This window comes from Pristis pectinata, chromosome 10 (genome assembly GCF_009764475.1).
Source record: "Pristis pectinata isolate sPriPec2 chromosome 10, sPriPec2.1.pri, whole genome shotgun sequence".
Taxonomy (NCBI): Eukaryota; Metazoa; Chordata; class Chondrichthyes; order Rhinopristiformes; family Pristidae; genus Pristis; species Pristis pectinata.
In genome coordinates, this window is record NC_067414.1 from 49,836,666 (window position 1) to 49,859,724 (window position 23,059).

Sequence of the window (23,059 nt, forward strand, 5' to 3'; positions counted from 1 at the left end):
ACCCATCAACAGGATGCCCTCTGCAACCTCTCTTTCTTGACTCACTCTAACAGAGATATTACCCTTGTCCCATCCAACCCTCCCTTACTTCTCCATGACTTAAAACTAACCTGCTTTCTTCTCTTTCCACCTAACCCTGACCTCACCCTACCTATTCCTCCCAAACGTCTCTGCAACCTAAAACCAAATTAGTTTCTCTTTTTCCCAGTTATGTTGAAGAGGCTTTGACCTCGAATATCAACCCTGTTTCTCCTTCCACAGATACTGCCTGACTTGCAACATTTCCAATATTTTTGAAATCACAAATTTGGCCTTATTCAAATCTGTGTACTTCCACTTTACAGCATGTGCCATTTGCCAGGGTTATCAGGAACAGAACCCCTGCTTTATTTGTCCCAATGGTCTCGTGGACCAGTATTTGCAAATTTAGTACAGATTGCAGCTCTGGTACCTGTAATTGCCAATAGATCAATGGCATAATATGCAATGAATTCCCATTTTGACATTGATATCAGTTTTTTCATGTGTCCCAAATTTTTTTAGTACAAGGCACACAATCTTACCATAATTGAATCACATAATTTAACATTATTGCATTTTTCCCCAATCTGCACTCAATACAGTCACATTGCTATCAAAATGATGGTTTATAAATATTAATCATGGTATAATATAAATACAAACACTTACGCACAAGTATATTTGACAAAGCAGACACATACTGCCAAACAACAAAAGTAGCAAAAATTGACCGAGTTTAAAAAAAAACTACCAACTCAAAAATCTCATTGATTAAAAGCATATAAAGAAAACGAGGTTTCGTAGATATTGCCAAGTCGCCTTCCCTTGCATTATACCTACAGGAGAAACTTAAATGAAATGCCAAAATTTGAAGTGCATTTCTGGAGGGTTCCTTTATTATTCTCCCTCTAATTATTTTATTACATTCAAAATTTATACAATCTGGTAAAAGTTAAGCAATTTATATTTAGCAATTAATGGACACTTGATCTCAACAGGTAAGCCTAGCCATCGGTTCTCCAAAATCAACAATGGTACTCTCATACTCAAACTCTGGTTCTTTTTACAGATGCAGTTGTGAAAGGAAGTAACCCAGCCTTCTCTCCGTTTCCCTTTCTTCAGCTTTCATGGGTAACATCTATCCTATCTGTTTAACTAGGCACAGTAGTGTAGGGGCAGACGCAGTAGTGTAGCGCTTAGCGTAACGCTATTACAGCACCAGTGACCTGGGTTCAATTCCAGCCACTGTCTGTAAGGAGTTTGCACGTTCTCCCAATGTCTGCATGGGTTTCCTCCAGGTGCTCCGGTTTCCACCCACATTCCAAAGACGTACCGGTTAGGAACTTGTGGGCATACTATTTTGGCACCGGAAGTGTGGCGACACTTGCGGGCTACCCGCAGAACATTCTACGCAAAAAGATGTATTTCACTGTGTGTTTCGATGTACATGTGACTAATAAATATATCTTATCTAGTCTTTTCTTTCCCATTTGATTCTATGGGCTCTCATCTTTCACTGCACCTAATTCAAAGAGTCAGTCTTTTCCCTCCAACCATCTTCAAGCTATGGTTTTCCTCCAACTTCCCTAAATTTATGCTGGCACTCCTCAAATACGCAGATAATCCTACCATTCCAGAATTTATGCAAGCACTTTTTTTCTCCTTCCAGCTCAATGAACAACTGCTTCTTTTCTTTCTCTACTTTGTTAGCAATGATTTATCTCTTTCCTACTGTCCAATTCCTTTATAGTTCATCTTACTTCATTTAACCCTGTCTTATGCTGTTTTTATTTTTCCACTTTAATTTGTACCCATTTGTTTTCCCCCTTACCAATTTCACAGTCATTTGTACATTTGAACGGCAAACACTGCTACTAGAATGGAAGCAACACAATAAGTCCTGGAGGAACTCAGCAGGTCAGGCAGAATCTATGGAAGGAAATGGACAGTCGACTGCAGTCTCTTATGTTTCTAGAATGCAAGGACTTTGTAAAGAGGAGCTTCATCTGGCCTATTGGCAGCTGGACTACATTAATCGTGGCACTGAATGCAGAGGAGCTCAGTTCACACCTGTTGTTTACACCAGATGATGTTAGCCAGGCTCCCAGAGGAAAAGGCAGCAAAAATATATGCATTTTTGCAACAGACTTGAACATTTCAAGAGTCCTACAATGCAACTCTGCTTGCACTTCCCAATCCTGACCTTAGACTTTGTTCTTCATGTTAGTCAGCCATATAGATGCCCAGCATGCCCTGATATGGGGTCGAATCATGCTGGCTGTGGCTTGCCATTCCTAAATGGTTGGCTTTCAGCCAAACCCACACAAGTCAGTCCCAAAATTATGCTGAGAAATACACCTCTCCAATTGTGTGCCTGGACTTAACAGGAGACAAAGCTCTGACCCCAGCTTTACCCTGTCAGATATTATTGATACTTTGTGATTATGGTCCCTGAAACCTTTGTTTTACCAAGGTCTCACTATTCCACTCCCAGCTGGAGATGGTCATTGAAACTGCCTCTCTGCATCTGGTTGAGGTTAGTGTGGAGCCATGGTCAACAGGCTGGATGCAGCATCATCCAGCCAAATACTTATAGCTAAACCTTACCATTATAGTTATCTATCAATTCTGCCATTTCACCTTCCCAAAGATCCATGTGGCTCATTGGACATGTTTTAGGGTTACCGTAATGTCTTGTTCTTAATGTGTTCCATTTAAAAAGCAAGCTTTTAAAAAAAATTTACCCTGTTTGTTTCTTCCACAGCCATTCATCTTCCTTATCTTTGGTCACCTTCAACCACAAATCCAATCCCCTTGAGTTTTGCCTTTCAAGTAGTTTTGCCTTTCAAGGTAGTTTTGCCATTTGCCTTTGTTCTTACTCCATTACAGGCATCAGGCAGGACACATTGGAATGGCTGTGAGAGGCTCCTGTCCCAACTCAACATTTTGTGATCTTGTGCAACTGCTGTTAATAATCGTGTTAGACATTCTCAGTCTCAGTTCAGAACCACCTGCCTGGATTGAATGATGCTTCTTCTAGACCATTTGTTTGGACTCATTTTACCAACTGATGCGTCTGGAGCTAATCATACCCCATCACGTGTCATGACTAACTTCCCACGTTCCCAGATTCTAGAGCCAATTCGTCTTTTCCTTGTTGAAAAAAAGCCACTTTGTCCTTCAAAATGATTGTAATGTTAATTAACATTAAAATGTTCTCAACTGAGAATTCAAACCCCTTGGGGCAGATCTCACGTTTACAATTGAGATCATAAGCAGAAAAACCTTTAAACCTAAAAATGGAGTTGATGCAACACTGATACTCATTCACTGGATATTGGCAGTGCCTTTATCAAATACTCCACAGTAAAAATTATGCTAAGCATCAAATAGTAAATAACTTGAATCCAACCAGTCTCTAAACTTTGATTAAATTTATACAGAAACAATTTTCATTGCTTGAAATTTATCATGGTAGCCATGAAATCTAGGTAATTGACCTGTTGTGTATTAATCTAACAGTTCAGTAATCTTATTCAGTGATGTAGCAGCCAAAAACATTCTTTAAATGTTATTTTCTTCAAATTTAGACTTTGATTTTATGGATTTTTGAAGTATTCAGTCACTTTTATAGGTATCCTGTGATACTATTTGCTTCAGTACATTTATTGCACTAAACAGGAACTGCCAAATATGAGTGAACTGACCTGAATGAATAATGAAAAATTTCAAGGACTCTCAGTTATACCATGTTTAAGGTAGCATGAACTTATATCAGTTCTGCAACACTTACAATGGCATAATTTGGATTGCTTGATTCATATGTTGCCAAATCAAAACATACATAGATTTGTTAAAGTACACAGGCTGCTTTTTATAATGTCTTCTCCCCCACTTCCAGTCTCATGAGAGCAATCATTATCTGTGATCAAAAGAGGGAAGGCAGACAACTGCTCCAACATCAATGCAGGCCTTGAGTCACCTACTAAGAAACAACCAAGATCCAATTTATTCTTCCTGCTATGTGAAGAACCACTTTACAACAGTTTCAAAGGTTTCAATGCTTATCATATAATTTTCTTTTCTATCTCGTCAATGATTTTTCTATCTCTAGTTCCTTCATTGCAACAACGTACAGAATGTCTCAGCAAAATACAAGCAATTATGTAAAAATAGGGGTAGAATTTTACAGCATACAATTGTCGTGAAAAGACATACTGGGTGAGAACTTTTGATGCCATGCCACCTAAAATGAGGATATATGCATCTAAATGGATGTTCAAATTCTACAGGGCCCAAGGCACAAGCCAGAAGTATTTAGATAGCTCATTAAAATATTTAAATATGAATGTTATATTTGCTGTAGAAATCTTGTAAAAGCTACCCCATCCAAATGATCGAATTACCAAGAAACACATCGCACTAACAGATAATGATCCCAATGAAACATTACTGAAACATTATAATTTGATTTAGTTTGTTGTTTGACACTGTCCGCTAATTTCAAGAAAATATGTGGCCTATTTTCAGAATGTAAGAATTTGCGGTTTCTGAGGATTAGGTTCTATTGGCACATTACTATCTTTTTGTTCTTCCATCCTGATTTATGACCATCATAAGTGCCTTTGGGGCTAGAGGTTAAGGGGGAGCAGCAAGGAAGTTGAGAAGAAGAATAAGCTGCTGATAGGATAGAGAGGAGAACAATGTTGGAGGCAACATTAACAGCAGCCCTGCTCTTACTGAATTTTCATTGAGTAATGGAGGAGGTGTTCCCATTTTATAAAGAAGCTACATCACCTACTGCAGTAAAAACCTGAGCCTCACACAAAGCTAATAACAGCTGCGACACCATGACTCTAACTCTGGCTGTGACCGTCAAGGCCATCATGACTGTGACCATTAATGCAGTGAGCTCCTTCCAGAATAGAGTGATAGGGTGGTGGAGGCAAACTCATTGGGGGCTTTCAAGAAGGGCTTGGATGGGCACATGATTGAGAGGAAAACAGAGGGATATGGGCATTCTGTAGGCAGGAGGGAATAGTTATGTTGGCGCAACATTGTGGGCTGAAGGGCCTGTTCTGTGCTGTACTGTTCTATGTTCGATGTAATACAGCAGGTGGGATCAGTGTTATCTTAGCACTTTTCAAAGTCACCAAGCTTTTCTTTGCCAGAAGGAACACCCCAAGATCTTCCCACTTGGAGAGTGATTCACAACAAGACAGCTGTCCTGGATGTCTGCCTTCCAAAGGCTGCGAACTTTCCACATTGCCTTGCGTGTTCCCTACTGCCATCCTGGCATTTTCTGAACAGAAAGGGATTCCAGTCTCTACGAATTGATTATGACCTCAACTTACAGAACATTGAACATTACAGCACAGTACAGGCCCTTCGGCCCACGATGTCGTGCTGACATTTTATACTGCTCTAATATCTATCTAACCCTTCCCTCCCACATAGCCCTCCATTTCTCTATCATTCATGCGGCTATCCAAGAGTATCTTAAATGTCCTTAATGTATCTGCCCCCACCACCTCTGCTGGCAGTGCATTCCAAGCACCACCTCTCTGTGTAAAAAACGTACCTCTGACATCCCCCTTGTACCTTCCTCCAATCACCTAAAAATTATGCCCCAACTTGAGCACCACACAAGTCTATTCCCAGTTATTTATTCATTTACTGTGCACCATGTCTCTGTACACCTTTCATTAAAGACTTTATGGAAAGTCAGGGCAAGAATCATGGCCACGGCAAGTAGCAGCACTGGAGGTGGACTATCTTGAAGCCACTATTACCCCTTGAGGGCTCAACTGCAGATAGCTGCCACTTCACATGGATCATGGCAATGTGATCGGGCTGGCCTTGCGGGATTCACAAAAACACTGTCAGAGTGAGACGGAAGAGGCCTTGCTCCACACAAAACATTCATTAACTGAGACTGCGCACACGCAAGTTTGAGATGGACTCCTTCATGCTCTGAGCCATTCACCGGTCTTTTAAATGCATCTGACATTTCCTTGCAAATGTCTACTGAAATCTGCAACAGAGACCTCAGCAGATAAGGAAGCGCATGATCTCACCTTCTGGTCAACAGGTACCTGTGCAATCCTATTCCCTTACTAGAGCTGATGCCTGATGTGAAGCCCTTTCTCTAATTTGGAGTATTTGAGCTCCTGTATTTTGTTAGGGATTATTCTGGAGTTATTGAAACCAATCATTTGGTTTTGGACATTCTGATTCTGTCCCATTGAAACTACACAGGGGAAGACAATAGATGAATGTTCATGTTAGTTGATGGTCATTGAAAACTTCAGGATGAGATCAAGGAAGGCATTAAGTGGCCATCTCCTGAATTAGCACATTGTTAAAGGCGTATCCCTGCCACTTAATGCACAGTTCAGGACAGGTCTATTTTGTCACATAATATTCTAGCTAGTTGTATATTCAGGGAGCCATCCCTCAACACAGTGACATAAGAGGTATATTTTGGGTGTCTGAAGCTTATGCTCAGAGGCTTTCGGAACAGACACCACTACTGAATATTCAAAGAAGTTCTGCTGGTTGGGATGTGCTCCCACTGTAAATACGTAATTCTGCAAAGTTACCTGACTATATTAAAAATGTTAAAGTAGGTGATTATAGCCATTGAAACTGTAGTTAATCGTTTATTGTTATCTTTGTGTTTAAGCAAGATAATAACATTGCGTCAGGAGAGATTCTCTTAGATTCTCTCTCCAGAAGATCTGCTGTGTGAATAAAGACTTCTATATCTCCCAGTTTATAACGATAGCTTCCCTGTGGTTCAGTTTAGTCAGTCACAACATATTTCAAGGTTAGCTTTAGCTGGAGTACATTTACAAAAAGACTGGGTGGCTGTACCTGAAACAATATAAATTTCATATTTTTAGCATGTGAAATAAGGCATTGGAGCAGGTTTTTTTTTCACTGTGAAGAGAGCAGAGAAAGCGGTGGCTGCTGAAAAGTAGCAGCTGGCAAAGTTAAGAATACAAAAAATAGATGTGGTGAGAAAACTCATGCTATCACCTCCAGTGCTGTCAATTGCAATGGTTGCCCTGTCAGTAGTGATCAGTATATTTACGAGGGAGAGAGTGCAGGTTGACACAACCTCTTCTGATAGCAGTTTCTTGGAGGAAGTTGTGGACATCTTTTCCTGCAAGAAGGGAGAGTGCTTGTGGCAGTCAAGTGAGATGCTTGGAAATCTGACTGTCAGAGTCAAACGTGAACTTTGAGGAAGGGAATGTGATCTGTGTATGTGAAAGGCAAACATACTGAAGTGGAGTATGAAAGGCAAATGAGGGGGTGGGGGCAGCTGGAACATCAAGAATTCTTAACTTGGTAACTCTGATAAAGTTGTGTAATTTTTTCCAGATTTACCACTACATCCCCGGAGCTAAACTCTAATTAAAGACTTTCAAGTATGATCTCCTCCCACTTGTGTCAAAGATGTTGCTCGTTCATATTGTGGGGGAAGAGCTTCCTTTTTCTCTCCGCCACTTTCTGCCCAGTGCTTGCAAAGCAGCATCCGAAAACCTGGTGACCTGATGCAGAGAGCTGGCTGAACTCTCTTTTATTATGCTCCCTGTAAATTTCGATCAGAACACACCTCTCTTTTAGAAGTTCTTGCTGGCTTTGCAAACTACTAGTGGCACCTGACTTCAGCCCTCACACACAAGCGATATACTGAGTGAACAGCACAGCTGCCGCAGTAGTTAGGTGAGGAGGAAGACTTCTTCAACAACTGACCGCTGACCATTAGGGGCTTGCTCTGCCCTTGGTTACCTCGATAGCTGGCAAGGCCCCACCCTCAAGCTCACCAGCAGTAAAGGCTATGGTTTGAATTGAATGACATTTACTAATAACCAAAAGCAATCTATTCAAATAATAAGAAAAATAAAATATTTAAAATTAAAATTTGAAAAGATTAGAGTAACAAAACATTCTTACACAATTAACTCAACTCAATTAAACCAAATAAAAGGAAATTAACTTCTAATTACTGCTCTCTCCACAGCCCTTTCTTCTTGTTGATTTAAATAGCGCTGCTGGCACAGGTTGCTCCGTGGGCAGATTTCCCAGCCCAAGAGCTAGAAATGTGAGGAGATCTTCCTGGCTACACTGGACTCCATGAGAAATCCACCAATGCAGCACTGCAGACCTAAAATCAGGGAGGAGGAAAAAACTGTACTTTATTCTCTAATCTGTAATCCTGAGATTCTGTCCAGTTAAATGGATAAAAATCAGCAAATCTGAGTAGATCTGCTGGTTTTTAAGTGGAAGAGTACACTCGTTATGACCTGAGGGCATCAATTTCACCAGGCCATTGAAGTGAAAAAAAATTATTTGAATCTCAAAAAATCGAGGCCTGTAGTACCCCCAGTGTCACATTCAATGCCACAGATTAGGAATTAATCTATTTGCATTTCTTAGTACACAAGATAAAGCACATCAAATGTGGAGCTCAGTGGAGGCTGCAGCGCCTTCAATGGAAGATCAATATCTGGCTCATTACTGTGTTCTGTCACATTAGTGGATTAAGCCCTCCACCCGCTCAGCTGCAGATATCAAGCCAGATGAATGAGGAAAGGAGATTTAAACATATTGCATTTATAGAGAGGCTTCAACATGATAAAAATTTTCATATGAAGTAACCAGTATGTTGTGGTGACAATAGATTTTGAGAAGGCAGTTGAAAGCAGAGATGAGATTTAGTGAGAGAGTTGAAAGATTGGGTAAAATAATTGAAGAATATAAACATTAATGGTGCAGCAACAAAAAAGGGAGGGATTTGTAGCATCCATACTGGAGTGTAATTGAGCATGGGCTAGCATATATGACTGGATGAGGTTAAAGATTTTGGGTAAGGTAAAATCGTAGAAAAATGTGCAAATGATAAGGATGTGAATCAGTTTCAGAGTAAAACAAAATAGCTAGTGGAGGATTAGGGTAATGTTAATGTGGGACATTGTGTAGCACACAATTTGGTTGGTAAAGTTCTCAACACATTGTATTTTTACATGGATAGACTACATTAAGAAAAGCATGAGGAATCTGGAAGCAAGAAAATTAAAGTACTACTGTGCAGGCAAGTTAAGAGTGAAGATAGTTTAAAATAGTTTGACCAATGTATAGAATGGGGTTAAATTCAGTTTGGTAAAGCCAGCTGGAAGGTCATAAAGGAGACTAAGATTGCAACCAACTGGTTTGAACTGAGAGAGATTTTAGTAACAGGTGAATGAAGATGGGTTTAGTCTTCCTGGTGTTAATTCAGAGGAAGTCCTGACTCATTAACAAGGTTGAAAAATATCAACATGACAAAATGGAGATGAATATGGCATTGAAAGACAATGGTGGAGAAATGGAGCCATATGCTGTTGGTTGTGTGAAGAAACTAGCTCTGGTACATGGGCTATGTTAATGAGGGACACCATGTAAAAAGGAGGGAATAGCAGATGGAACGTTACCATTTTCTCCACAATGTTATGTTAGTGCTGTTTCTTGATTGACAATTGAAGTAATGCCTCCTGCAACTCATTTAGTATTCATAAAAGTTGCATTTTAGAGGAAAGAGTAGTCAAGAGGTGGATTTAAACCTAGCCCTTCATCCAAAGTCTATATAGTGTAGTTGTGTTCAATTGAATTAACGGGGGCAGTGGTTACATATATTTTATGGAGAGTTGCAAAATCATTGAGGAGGAATGTTGGATTATGAGCTGCTGGAGGACCTCAGTAGGTCAGGCAGCATCTATAGAGAGAAGTGGACAGATGATGTTTCAGATTGAGATCCTTCATCTGGATTCTGAGAGGAGGATACTTCTCCAAAGTGGGCATATCTTGGAAGAGATTTTGCAGTGGAGTAGTCAAATGGAGACATGAGAAACTGCAGATACAGATGAAGGTCTTAACCTGAAACGACGGCTGTCCAGTTCCCGCTACAGATGCTGCCTGACCCACTCAGTACCTCCAACAGCTCATTTTTTGCTCCAGATTTCAGCATCTGCAGTCTCTCATGTCTCCAAGAGCTCAGATTTGTTTTTTTTCGGTGCTTGTTAAAGCAGTTCATTTTAATTGAATTTTTTGAACTTGATTTGGCCTACAAACATGGTCTGATTGTAATCAAAACGAGGCTGAAAGAATGATTTAACTTTCTTTCTTGCTGCATCGAGCAATATACCATCTGGTTTGGTAATTTAGATTGGTTCATCATTTAGAACCATACAGCAGTGAAATGGTCTATTTTAGAGGACTGGACAGATTTCTGTCCATCTGTCCCCATGTTACAGTATGTCACTTGGATTTTAGATCTGGATAGCTCCAGGCGAAGTTAGATGTAATGCCAAGGTCATGAGCTGTGTATGTGTCTAACTGCATTCTGTCTCCGGTTAGATGGCAACTCTAGATTACTGCTGTAAGCAGCAGTTCTCTTGTGCCACGTGAAAGTGAATGTTATGAAGCAACTTGTGAAGCATATATCCATCTTAAACTATTCAAACAACAGTCATAGAGCACTACAGCACAGAAACAACCCCATCGGCCCATCTAGTTCATGCTGGCCTGGTTTCCTGCCTAGATCCATCTTCTTGCACCTGGAGCATAGCCCTCTATACCTCTCTCATCCATGCACCTATCCAAACTTCTCTTAAATGTTACAATTGAACCTGCATATACCAATTCCACTGGCAGCTCATTCCACACTCGCACCACCCTCTGAGTGAAGTAGCTCCCCCTCAGATTCCCCTTAAGTATTTCACCTTTCACCCGAAACCTATGACCTCCAGCTCTAGTCTCACCCAACCTGAGGGGAAAAATCCTGCATGCATTCACCCTATCTGTACCCCTCATAATTTTATATACCTCTATAAGACCTCCCCTCATTCTCCTATGCTCCAGGGAATAAAGTCCTAACCTATTCAGATATGATATTTATTTATTAGTCACATGTACATCGAAACACACAGTGAACTGTGTCTTTTTGTGTTACTAAGAACGTGCTGGGGGTAGCCGCAAGTGTTGCCACTCTTCCGGTGCCAACATAGCATGCCCACAGCTCAACCTGTGCATCTTTGGAACATGGGAGGAAACTAGAGCACCTGGAGGAAACCCACCCAGACAGGGGGAGATTGTACAAACTCCTTACAGACATCGGCCGGAATTGAACCCGGGTCACTAGCGCTGTAATAGTGTTACGCTAACTATTAGCTAACGCTAATAGTGTGCCGCCGTTCCTATAACTCAAGTCCTGGCAACATCTGTGTAAATTTTCTCTGCACTCTTTCAAGCTTATTGATATCCTTCCTGTAGGTGGTGACCAGAACTGCACACAGTACTCTAAATTTGGCCTCACTAATGTCTTATACAACTTCAACAAACATCCCAACTCCTGTACTCAATGCCCTGATTTATGAAGGCCAATGTGCCAAAAGCTCTCTTTATGACACTATCTACCTGTGATGCCACTTTCAAGGAATTATGGATCTGTATTCCCAGGTCCCTTTGTTCTACAACACACCTCAGTGCCCTACCATTCACTGCATAAGTCTTAATCTGGTTTGTCCTCCCAAAGTGCATCACCTCACACAGTATTATCAGTGGAAATCAAAAATTGTTGCTGTAGTTACATGTAAGGAGAATTAATGAAAAATATGTTTAGTGACACAAATTAGTGTCAAAAATATTTGACTTTGTCACATCATGGATGTTGTGGGTTTTTGCACAACTATAATTATTTGACTGGTTTCTAATAAAAAGATGGCAATTAGCAATCAGATGATTTCTCCAGAGTGATCCAAATCAGCTTTCGATTAATCATTTCACGATAATGTAAACATTTGCGTGAATAAATTATTCATTTCTTTGGCATTCTCACAATTTCCCACTATATTCACTGATATTGTAACTTTTCTTTAAACCCAATTCACCCAGCAAGTATTTTTGGGAAGTAGAGTTGGGGGCTAGTGTGTGTTACTTGACGTTCAGTTTTATTCCCCATCGAGGTCGGTGAATAGTGGAATCAGGCAGGTGAGTCAGATTAAAACCAGAGCTAGTGCAGGTGACTGTCAGTGCTCAGCCATCATTTCCCCTGCCTTCAAAATTTCGATCAGCACCTTCTCCAGAAGTACTCTACCATGACCCCTTAATCTCTCCAACTACATATTGATGTTTAACTTTCCTTTCTACTCAGTGTATGTTATCCTATTTTTATCAGCAACAGGGCCACATTTCTCTCAATTTTCCCTTAAAATCACTTCCATTTGTCCTGCTCACAGCAATCTGTCCTGGTTAAAATCAACAACATTCTTTGTGACTACAGCTAGTGTTGGCACCTTAACCCTTTGCCTTCTCTCCATGGCATGCAATGTCAACCAGTCCATCCATCTTTATGCTCCACCTTATGGCAATTCTCCTTCTATGTTCTTCTCTCTTGCAGACACTGTAGCCCTAACACACTAATTTAGAAACACAAACAAAAGTATGGCTTATGCAACCTGCTCTCACCCCCAAGAAAAGACATTTCTTCGTAGATTATATTTTTGTGAATGTGAATCAACTTCTTCCTTCACTTGTTCTCATTTCTCCAATAATTCCATATCAAACCTGGAGTATGGTAACTAACTCAGTACTTTTTTTTAAGAACTATAATTAACTTATAATACAACTTTGCAAGCTGAATAACAATTACACTAAAGAATTCTGAGAAACATGGAACTATTAAGCTTTTCTCTATTAGCTGAGCATTTCCAGAGCGCTAAATTATGAGTTCCATAAACACCAAGGATTAAAGTAAAAGTTGAAATATCAATTTTAAAAAACTCCCATGTATTTGAAATACTTGCATAAGAAAATTATAATACATGTAATGTTAAATTAGCGTTTTTTGGGGAAGTCAGTTAGCCAAATGATAATGATGGCTTAGTGCACTAAGATGTCACTTTTTCCAGGATTAGTTCATAAAATGACTAAACTCAGATCATTTTAAGTTATTTCTCTTCATTGTTGGAAAGGTGGCTGCAAACAGCACAGCCTGCACAGAAATATTAAATCAAAGATAGGAACTTCTGAGATTTCCATATTAAATTATACATACAAAAGAAATCCTCGGTTACTGTCAGTTTCGTGGACAAATGATTGTTTTGCTGCCATTGTTACACAAAATTCAGGCAACTAAAATGCTTAAAAAAAATTTTGACTTCTGAAAAAATATTATGGCATAAATTTGGCAGCAGCAAAGTTAATGAACAAGCAGCCAAGAACTAAGAACTGTTCACAAAGTGGAGTACAAAGTGGAGTATTCAGATCGCATTAACAGCTGCTTGAAAAAAAACTGCTTAACAAATTACTCCTCATTAAGACGACAAGCAAATGTCATTCAAAATTAATGTTACATCGAACATGAGAGTGAATTGCAGAGACGTGCCAGACAAAATTTAATAGGTTCTACAGTATTTCTAATGGGGGCACTTGTGCTAGATGAGGTCATTTGGTTCAAATTCATAAACATTTTTCTCCTTACACTTTTTTTTAAAGTCCTTCTAAATTCCCCATAATTTGCACGAAACCTTGAGCATGAATACTGGCTCATTATTTTGGACAACTGAAGTTAGCTACTAATTCAGTTAAAAAAAAAACGTAGAATTTACTCTTTCACTAAAATTATGATGGAATCAAAATAAAATTCTAGTAGCGGAATAAAGTAACATAAATAGAGCAGACATATGGAGCATTTAGGACTTGAATTTGCAAAATCCCTGAAGACAATCTTCTCATTAACTATGGGTCTACTTCTTTGCCTAACAGAGCAAGAAAATCTCTTGATAGCAATGTCAAATGAATATTCCCCTGAAATAAAGATCTATATCAACAGTGACCAGCCTTCTAATCTGATGAATAGTTTGCTGCTTAGAAGTCTTACCTGATTGGAGCACCTTTAGCCTGTGCTGGTCTCAGCATGACAGTTATTGTGGTTGCTGTTTCGTTGAGAATCGCATCTTCGTAGTCAGGTAGAGTAGGAGCTGTTGGGATGAATTAAATTTAAAAAAAAAGAGAATTCAACTTTATTCAAGAAAACAGATCCTCAGTACCTTCTAAATAATATGAAAGGTTTTAAAAAGTTATAAAATGTAAATATCAATGGGTTTACTCAAAGACCTTTCAGATTAAAAAAAATGATAACATTTAATTTCTAATACTGTGGGCAAGCTTACATTTTCTTCAGGGAAAGGAGATAAAATAATCTACACATTCTATTATCAAGAAGCAGCTGCTCGGGAAAGTAACTCGGAACTTCTTCCCCTTGGGAAAATTAGCCTTGGTTCACTGCTTCCCTCACAGCATAACGAACATTAAGAAATGGTCATATTTTGGAATCAGGACACATCACAGATCTCTGATTCCTAAAAATAAGTTACTAAATCTTTACTAGAATATTTTTCTTTAGAAATTAGGGGAAAATGGGTTTGAAAACACAGTAAAATGAACTTAAAGTTCATAGTGTGTGATTACAAAGCTTTATTAAATAAAGTGACCATATATTTCTTAAAACACACTTTCTCTTACTATTCTGAAGTGTATAAATGAAATAAATACAATACGCTTGTTATTTTAATACAGATTTTATAAAGTACATTCTTATGAACTGCAGGGAAGTAACATTTTGCTTTTATTTTTCATACAAAGAAAAATATGGAAATAGATGAACATGTCTGGGGCAACAGAGGAACACCTAAAAATCATAATGCCAAAACTGTGTCATTCAACTGCTGAAATTCACCTTGTATTCACTGACAGCTTTTATCAGAAACAGAAGCTCTTCTTTAATTGAAAACTATTAAATTGGCAAACAGTTATTTATTCAAGTGACCAGTTTATTTGATAAATGAACATTCATCACAATGGACCCAATGCCTTTCGTTGAGAGTAGAGAGAGCACTTTTGACACTTGAAGCAAAACTTAGAAATTCAGTGATTGTTTTGGACTTCAGTGACCTTTTCTAAAACTTAAATTTCATTAAACATTCACATTATCTTGTTCTTTTTGATTTTGTGTACATTTATTAAATAACTTTACAAAACACTGCATATCAATGCTTAAAATCTTTTTAAAGTTAATATACCTTTTGATAAGAAAAATCAAAACAATAAAATCAGTAAAGTTGGTCTTTGAGGGAATTCCTAACATTCTTTAAAGCCTTTGATAAGATCAACACTTGTTTATATTGGATGCCAATTAGAATCAGAAATGACAAATGCATTGCCAATAAAACAGACTGGTCAGGATTAGTGGATTATTGAAATTTTGAAACAATTTCTATAAAAAAGAAAAAAATACAAGCTAAATATGGATGGTTATACTTATGTGTTAACAGAGATATGGCTTCAAGATATTCCACATGTACCCTTCACAAAATTTAGAAAGCCAAATCAATTCATAGGAAAACTGTTACTTGTTTCAATTTTTACAAACCTTATTGACTTACCAGATATATTAGTTGTAATGTTTACCACTGTAGCTGGACCAAACCCCTTCACAGTGCTAGCCTTAATAAAGAACTGGTAGGTGGTCCCAGGATCTAGATGTGTGAAAACATGGTGCGTGCTGTTCCATAATTTAGACACTGTTTGAACAGAGCCAGCCACTTGAACAGCAGGGTCAAATGATCTGATGCTGCTGTAAGTTACCTGCCAAAACATGAAGCAAATTCTTAAAAAACGTGAAACAAGTGATTATAGTTTTTTTTAAAGATTCTTTTGGATCAGTGCCTGAGATAAAGATTTGTCATTGTCACATTTTCCTGCATACACCAGATATAATGAGGTGATCTCAAAAAAACATTTGATTCTGAAAGGGATAGACAGGGTCGATACTGTGGAACCGTTCCTTCGAGAACTAAAGGAAACAGACTCAGACTCAGAATAAGAGATCAGCTATTTACGACCCAGTTGAGGAGAAACTGTGGCAGCTCAATCACTGTGTATGAAGACTGAGATGGACTTTATCAAAAAGGAAACCAAGGGATATGAGAAATAGCCCACATAGTGGAAAGAGTAAAGTGTTGGTCATGAATGGCAGAACAGCCTTGAGGGATTGTATAGCCTACTGTTGCTTATGGTTGCCATGTTCCACTGTATTGATCTAATTGAAAACATCTCTCGCCAAAGGGTCATGTAATAGAAAGAACAAACAAATGGACAGTTGAGGATGGAATGATTGACATTGCTTAAATGGACGGTGACAAAATACCAAATAATACAGAATTGTCAGTAAAATGAGAGCTGATGGGGGTTAAAGGGGCATGAATATGAACATGGCTTGGGGGCACAAAGCAGAGAAAGGGTGAACATTTGTTTTACAGAATGTAGGACATGCACAATGCTATCCCCTTAGGTGTTAATATTAGGACCACTCCCCCTTCTACTGTGTAACAACCGCCTGACTTTGGGTACGAAAAGCATAAATTTCAAGTATGCAGAGAACAAAATTTAGAAATAGAGTGAATGGTGAGGAGCCCAGAAGTGTTCTAAGTATTATATCCAGAGTCTGCTAAAATTAACAGGCACATACAGTGAAATGCAAATGGAGACAAATGAAAATAAGGACAAATTATGAAGGAGGAAAGGAACTGAGACACCATGGGTGTACACCTTTGAAGAGGGCAGGACATATTGGAAAGGCTGTTCAAGTACAAGCTGGTTGGATTCTTGGCTCAATTACTAAAGAAGGATTAATGTTAAAATTTATAAAACTTGTTTAAGCTCCTGCTGGAATATTGTGCCCAAACATGGGCACCACACATTAGGATGGATCCCCAGACTTTTGCAGAGAGTGCAGAGATTAGAGCCTTCAGTTGCAGCTGAAGTTGTTCTCCTTAACACAGAGAAGGACAATGAGAGAATTATTAGAAGCATTCAAAGTCATGGTATATTCTGACAGAACAGAGATGGAAAAACTGTATCCACTGACAAGAGGCAATTGCAGTGGGGGGGGGGGGGGAGAGACAAGTTCAATACTCTTTTTACTAAATGTGTAACTATGATCTGGGTTTCCCTGCCTGAAAAGATGGTGGAAGCAGACTTGATTATGACTTTCAAAAGCAAATTGGGTAAATAATTAAAAAAGGGGGAAAAAAAAGGGCAGAGGAGTTGGATTAATGGGATCTTTTTAGTGAAATTCTGGCACAGACACGATGGAGAAAGTGGCCAGTTACTATGTAAGAGGGTGAAGTGAACAAATTGATTCCCTTCAGAACCCAACTTGCTTTGATCTCCACACATTATTGGACAAGCTGGAGGTTGGACACTGGTGTACCAGGCCTCCATCTCCATCATTGGACTCGGTAGTGGAGCTCTGATACTCTGGAAGGAGAGGCCAGATGCATCACATTCAGACTCTCAGCTTTATTCATTTAAATTGGGTGGCTGAAACTGTAGAAATAGGCAAAGTGCAAGTCAGTGTTTGAGTCATTTTATGAGCCATTAATTAAAAATAAAGCATTTGGTGCAGCTAATTGTTGTTTAAATTATTTAAATTTATCTGAAGAATTTTTAAATGTCTGACAGAGACATTTCAGTTAATAAGCCTTTTTGGGATATGGGCTTCAGGATATGCTGGCAGAGGTCAATTCACTGTGTGGCGCTCACTCTGCTTCACACGATATATTTTGGGTAAAGAGGTTCATCTTGTTCAGCTCTTCACATCTTGATAAGCCACGTTCAGTCAGAAAGACATTATTGGTGGTGAGTCTGGGCAACAAGCCGGCTCCAGCATAATCAGGCCCATTTTGTTTCCATCAACGTTTTAATTAAAGTGATTAAAGCTCAGACTTTAGAACAATAGAACATTTAATACAGGGATAATGGCTATTTGGCCCATTGTATCTGTGCCAGTCCCTTACCTTCCAGCATTTACTATGCACCCGGCAAATTAAGGCCTATTCAAGTGCACATCGAAATACTTTTCCAGTGTGATGAGGTTGTCTGCCCTTCAGGAAGTGAGTCCTAGACACCTTCCACCCTCTGGGTATAAAAATCTTTTCCTCATCTCCCTTCTAATCCTTCAGTCACTTTAAGTCCATGACCCCTGACTTTTGACATGTCTGCAAAGGGAAATAACTCAGTTCCCCTCAATTAAATCTCCCTTAAGCCTCATCTGTTCCAAAACAAAACAACCCTGGTGTATCCAATCTTCCCTCACAGCAAAAAACTTCCTGTTCTCACTAATCTCTTCTCTAATGTAACCACATTGGTCCTACAATGTCATGACCAGACTATATGCAGTACTCAAGCTATAGTCTATCTAGTGTTGCATACATTTCCAGCATAACCTCCTGGCTCTTGTATTCTATATCTTGGCTAATTAAGGGGAAAGATCCCATGTAAATTTTTAATCATTTTATTGACCTGTCTACTGCCTTTAAGGTTCTGTGGATGTGCAATCATCTGCCACAACTCTCAGTATATTTTTTTCCTAGTTGTTACCTGCTCCCTTTCTTTGCTGCACCTCCCTAGATGCATTACTTTGCACTTCTCTGGACTGAATTCTGTGTCACTCTGCTGTCCGAATGAACCCCTGAATGCCTCACGTTGCTCTGACACTAACTTAGTTTAAAGTAACTGTTGTCAACTCATGCTAACTTTCCAATTGTGAGAATTTTATTCTGTAGCCTATCTCTCTCTCACACACACACACACACACACACACACACACACACACACACACACACACACACAAAAAGGCTCAGATCAGTATTAAGAGCTCCCACTAACTCTTGAACTAATTCTGTGTCATATAAATTTAAAAATACAGAATCGACATTATGGTTAAAATGAATCATTTGGCAGTTTTGGCAACATCTGGACAGAGGACATTAAGGTTAATGTGTCTAGCGTGTGGATGTTTAATCAGAAATGGGGCCATTCACAGATGTTAGCATGTCAATTCTCTCCACAGCTGCTGTCCAACTTGCTGAGTTTATAGCAATCTCTGTTCTTGCTCAAAATGAGAGATGTTTCTTGGTTTAGGCAGACATGTGAAAGCCATTCAGCTTAAAAAAAGCCAGATGGAAGCTAGCTTCATATTGGGGTTAATGTCCCAACTGTTCTTTGAGAATATGGCTTTGGTCATTCCATACATTGGGTTTTTTCTCTGACTGATCAGCAGCCATATCGAAATACATTTCCCACGTTCTTTGTTTAAAATAATAAACGGAATAAAGTTGGAAATAGGCAAACATGAGAAATAAAGTTGCACTGATGATAACATATTTCACAAAAATGCAAATTGAAAATTTCCTCTGCTTGCAGATCATAACCAGAATGTTGGATTGAGCAAATTGAGACTACATGTCCACGTTGCTTTTCTCCCCCTGCTTTTGTTAATGCAACACGAAAACTGCTGCTAATTAGTGCAGAGAAAAAACATACAGGAATCAGAATCAGGTAGAGTTAAAATGGGAACTTAATATAAACAACAGGACTTGTGTAAAATGGGCATTGACTTTCTGGAAGTGCAAAAATTGCTATTTGCATGCATAGAACATAGAACAGTATAGCACAGGAATAGGCTCTTCAGCCCACCATGTCTGCACTGAACACAATCGCAAAATAAACTAAATCTCTTCTGCCTGCACATATTTCTCCATTCCCTGCACATTCATGTGTCCATCTAAAGGCCTCTTAAACATCACTATCGTATCTGCTTACACCACTACCCCTGGCAGCCCATTCCAGGCACCTACCGCTCTCTGTGTAAAAAATTTGCCCGCATGTCTCCTTTAAACTTTCCCCCCTCACCTTAAATGCATGTCCTCGAGTACTTGACATTTCTACCCTGGGAAAAAGATTCTTACCATCTACCCATCAATGCCTTTCATAATTTTATAAATTTCTATCATACCTCCCCTCACCCTCTGACGCTCCAGAAAACAACCCAAGTTTGTCCAGCCTTTCCTTATAGCTCATGCCCTCTAATCCAGGCAACATACTGGTAAACCTCTTCTGTACCCTTTCCAAAGCCTCCACATCCTTCCTGTAAATTGAATTGAATAACCAGGATTTGGGATTGGTCCAGTTTAGTAGGAATGCTTTTCTGCCTTTTGCCAATATTTGAAAAAGACTAATCCTCACAGGAAAGCAATGATCTCCTTTCTAGTTCTGCAGCAAACAAATATCACATAGAATGTTTTTTTCTGAGAAGACAAGTGGAACAAAAGTTAGGTAAAACATTGTTATCCAACAGAAAATAGTAAAATGTCTGATCGTCATCGATTCTGAGGATCAGCCGAAGGGCTTCAGATTTATTATGTTTTTAAAAATAAAATTTGATACAACTCCACGTTCCTATCTGTTACACTTGAAGAATATTCCAGGTGCCACGGAAAGAAGAGGATAACAATTATTTACATTCACCTCCCTTGCTGTTTCCATCATTGTGGACCATCCAGGAGTTCCACAGAGAGGCACATTTGGACGTGCTCAAGGAGGCACAACATTGGTATTGGTATTGGTTTATTATTGTCATTTGTACCGTGGTACAGTGAAAAACTTGTCTTACAAACCGATCTTACAGGTCAATTCATTACACAGTGCAGTTACATCAAGTTAGTACAGAGTGCATTGATGTAGTACAGGTAAAAACAATAACAGTACAGAGTAAAGTGTCACAGCTACAGAGAAAGTGCAGTGCAATAAGGTGCAAGGTCACAACAAGGTAGATTGTGAGGTCATGAGGTCATAGTCCATCTCATTGTATAAGGGAACTGTTCAATAGTCTTATCACAGTGGGGTAGAAGCTGTCCTTAAGTCTGGTGGTACGTGCCCTCAGGCACCTGTACCTTCTACCCGATGGAAGAGTAGAGAACAGAGAATGTCCTGGGTGGGTGGGGTCTTTGATTATGCTGGCTGCTTCACCAAGACAATGAGAAGTAAAGACAGAGTCCAAGGAGGGGAGACTAGTGTCCGTGATGCGCTGGGCTGTGTCCACAACTCTCTGCAGCTTCTTGCAGTTGCCATACCAAGCCATGATACATCCTGATAGGATGCTTTCTATGGTGCATCTGTAAAAGTTGGTGAGAGTCAAAGGGGTCAAACCGAATTTCTTTAGCCTCCTGAGGAAGTAGAGGCACTGGTGAGCTTTCTTGGCCATGGCATCCACGTGGTTTGTCCAGGACAGGTTGTTGGTGATGTTCACTCCCAGGAACTTGAAGCTGTCAATGCTCTCGACCTCAGCACCATTGATGTAGACAGGTGTATGTACACTGCCCCCTTTCCTGAAGTCAATGACCAGCTCTTTAGTTTTGTTGACATTGAGGGAAAGGTTGTTGTCATGACACCATTCCACTAAGCTCTCAATCTCCTTCCTGTACTCCGATTCATCACTGTTTGAGATACGGCCTACAACGGTAGTATCATCTGCAAACTTGTAGATGGAGTTAGAGCAGAATCTGGCCAGACAGTACACCATTTCCTTTAATTTGACGTCCAAAGCAACATGCTGCAAATCTTAACCTGAAATAGCTGAGGGAACCAAATTGTATGGGAAAGGAGGCTCTGAGAAGATAGCAAATTCCCCCAATGGAATCTCTCTATGACCTTTGGAGCAAGAAAGATTTTGGATGGCAGTAGGTCACGGAGTGCAGGTACCCACAGCACCTGGGATTCTACACCCCATACACCCAAATATTTACAGGCTTGTGTACATTGGGCAAATTAAGTCTGCCCAATGGTCAGGTAATGTGTGTGTCTCAGGGAAGGGTACAAGTATCAAATTAGCATTGAGTAATCACCAAATTTACACTACCTCATATTGTGTGATGATACCATTTGCTTCAACTGGTTCACTCCAGTGCAGGAAGATTTTGTCTTCAAATGGTGTTCCTTTCAATGAATCACTAGGTATGGGACCAGGTACTGCAAGGCAAAAATACATAAATACATTAATATAGATTATACAGTAAATAAATAAATAACACAATGGAAAAAAGCATATATTATGCATTTCATCTCCAGAGGACATGCATTTAATTCAAAAAGTTTCAACTGAAATCAATATTTTCTGTTTGACACTTACAAACAAAATTATATTACAAATTTGCTAATATTAATGTAATTACACAACATCAACAGATTATTGTTCACTTTTGCATATGTTAAAATAGCAAAGGCAACCTAAAACCAACATGTCACAGCACGCTGGTAAAATTACTGCATGATAGTTGTTTTTTTGCTTATGCATTTTTCAGGTTTTAGGCATTGACTTAATTGCCCTTGAGAAAATACTGACGAGTTCCCGTCCTTCTGATGAAGGTACTCCCACACCACTGTTGATTAGGACATCGCAGGATTGAGACAGCGATGATGAAGGCTGGCATTATATTTCCAAGTAAGGATGGTGAGTGACTGAAGAGAAACAGAAGGTGATGGTGTTTCCATGTGCTTGCTGCCCTTGTCCATCCTTCTTTCTCACTTATGATGACAGAGGAGGCCAGTCATTCCCTTGGATTTATGCCAGCTCTGAACAGAGCAACCCCATAAGTCGAATGCCCCCTTTTCTTTCCCTGGAGCTCAAATTAATGGTCAAGGTCCCGGGTTTGGAAGGTACTGTTGCTGTGGTCTAGGCCAGTAACTGCAATGGATCCAGTGGACAGAACACACTGCAGCTACTGTACCCTGATGGTGGACGAAATAAATGTTAGGGTGGTGGATGAGGGAGCAAACAAGCAAGCAGCTTTGTCCTGCATGATGTTGAGCTTTTTGAAAGCTGTTGGAACTGTATCAAGCCAACAGATATCTCATTTGTGCCTTGTAAATAGTGCAAAGTATTTGATGTGACAGGAGTTCAGTCACTTGCCACAAGAGGCCCAGCCTCTAAATTGCTCTTGTAGCCACAGTAATAACATGGGTAGTTCAATTTAGTTTTAAGTTAATGGTGACCCTCAGGGAAGTTTACGATGTAGAAACAGAGATAGCAATATTTTTGAGGTGCAAGGATAGGTGATTAGACTCTCTCTCTTTGAAGATGATTATTGCCTGC

General features: G+C 39.4%; 1 protein-coding gene across 2 annotated transcripts in view; it reads right to left on the reverse strand.

Moving 5' to 3' along the window:
• ptprk (protein tyrosine phosphatase receptor type K) overlaps positions 1-23,059 on the reverse strand; it is a 467,398-nt gene that overhangs the window by 95,557 nt on the left and 348,782 nt on the right. For both annotated transcript variants that reach the window (XM_052025063.1, XM_052025062.1), the window contains exons 9-11: positions 21,827-21,936; positions 15,510-15,711; positions 13,946-14,045 (exon numbers count right to left, since the gene is read on the reverse strand). In XM_052025063.1, coding sequence (XP_051881023.1) covers positions 13,946-14,045; positions 15,510-15,711; positions 21,827-21,936 — 412 coding nt within the window. The remainder of the gene's footprint in view (positions 1-13,945; positions 14,046-15,509; positions 15,712-21,826; positions 21,937-23,059) is intronic.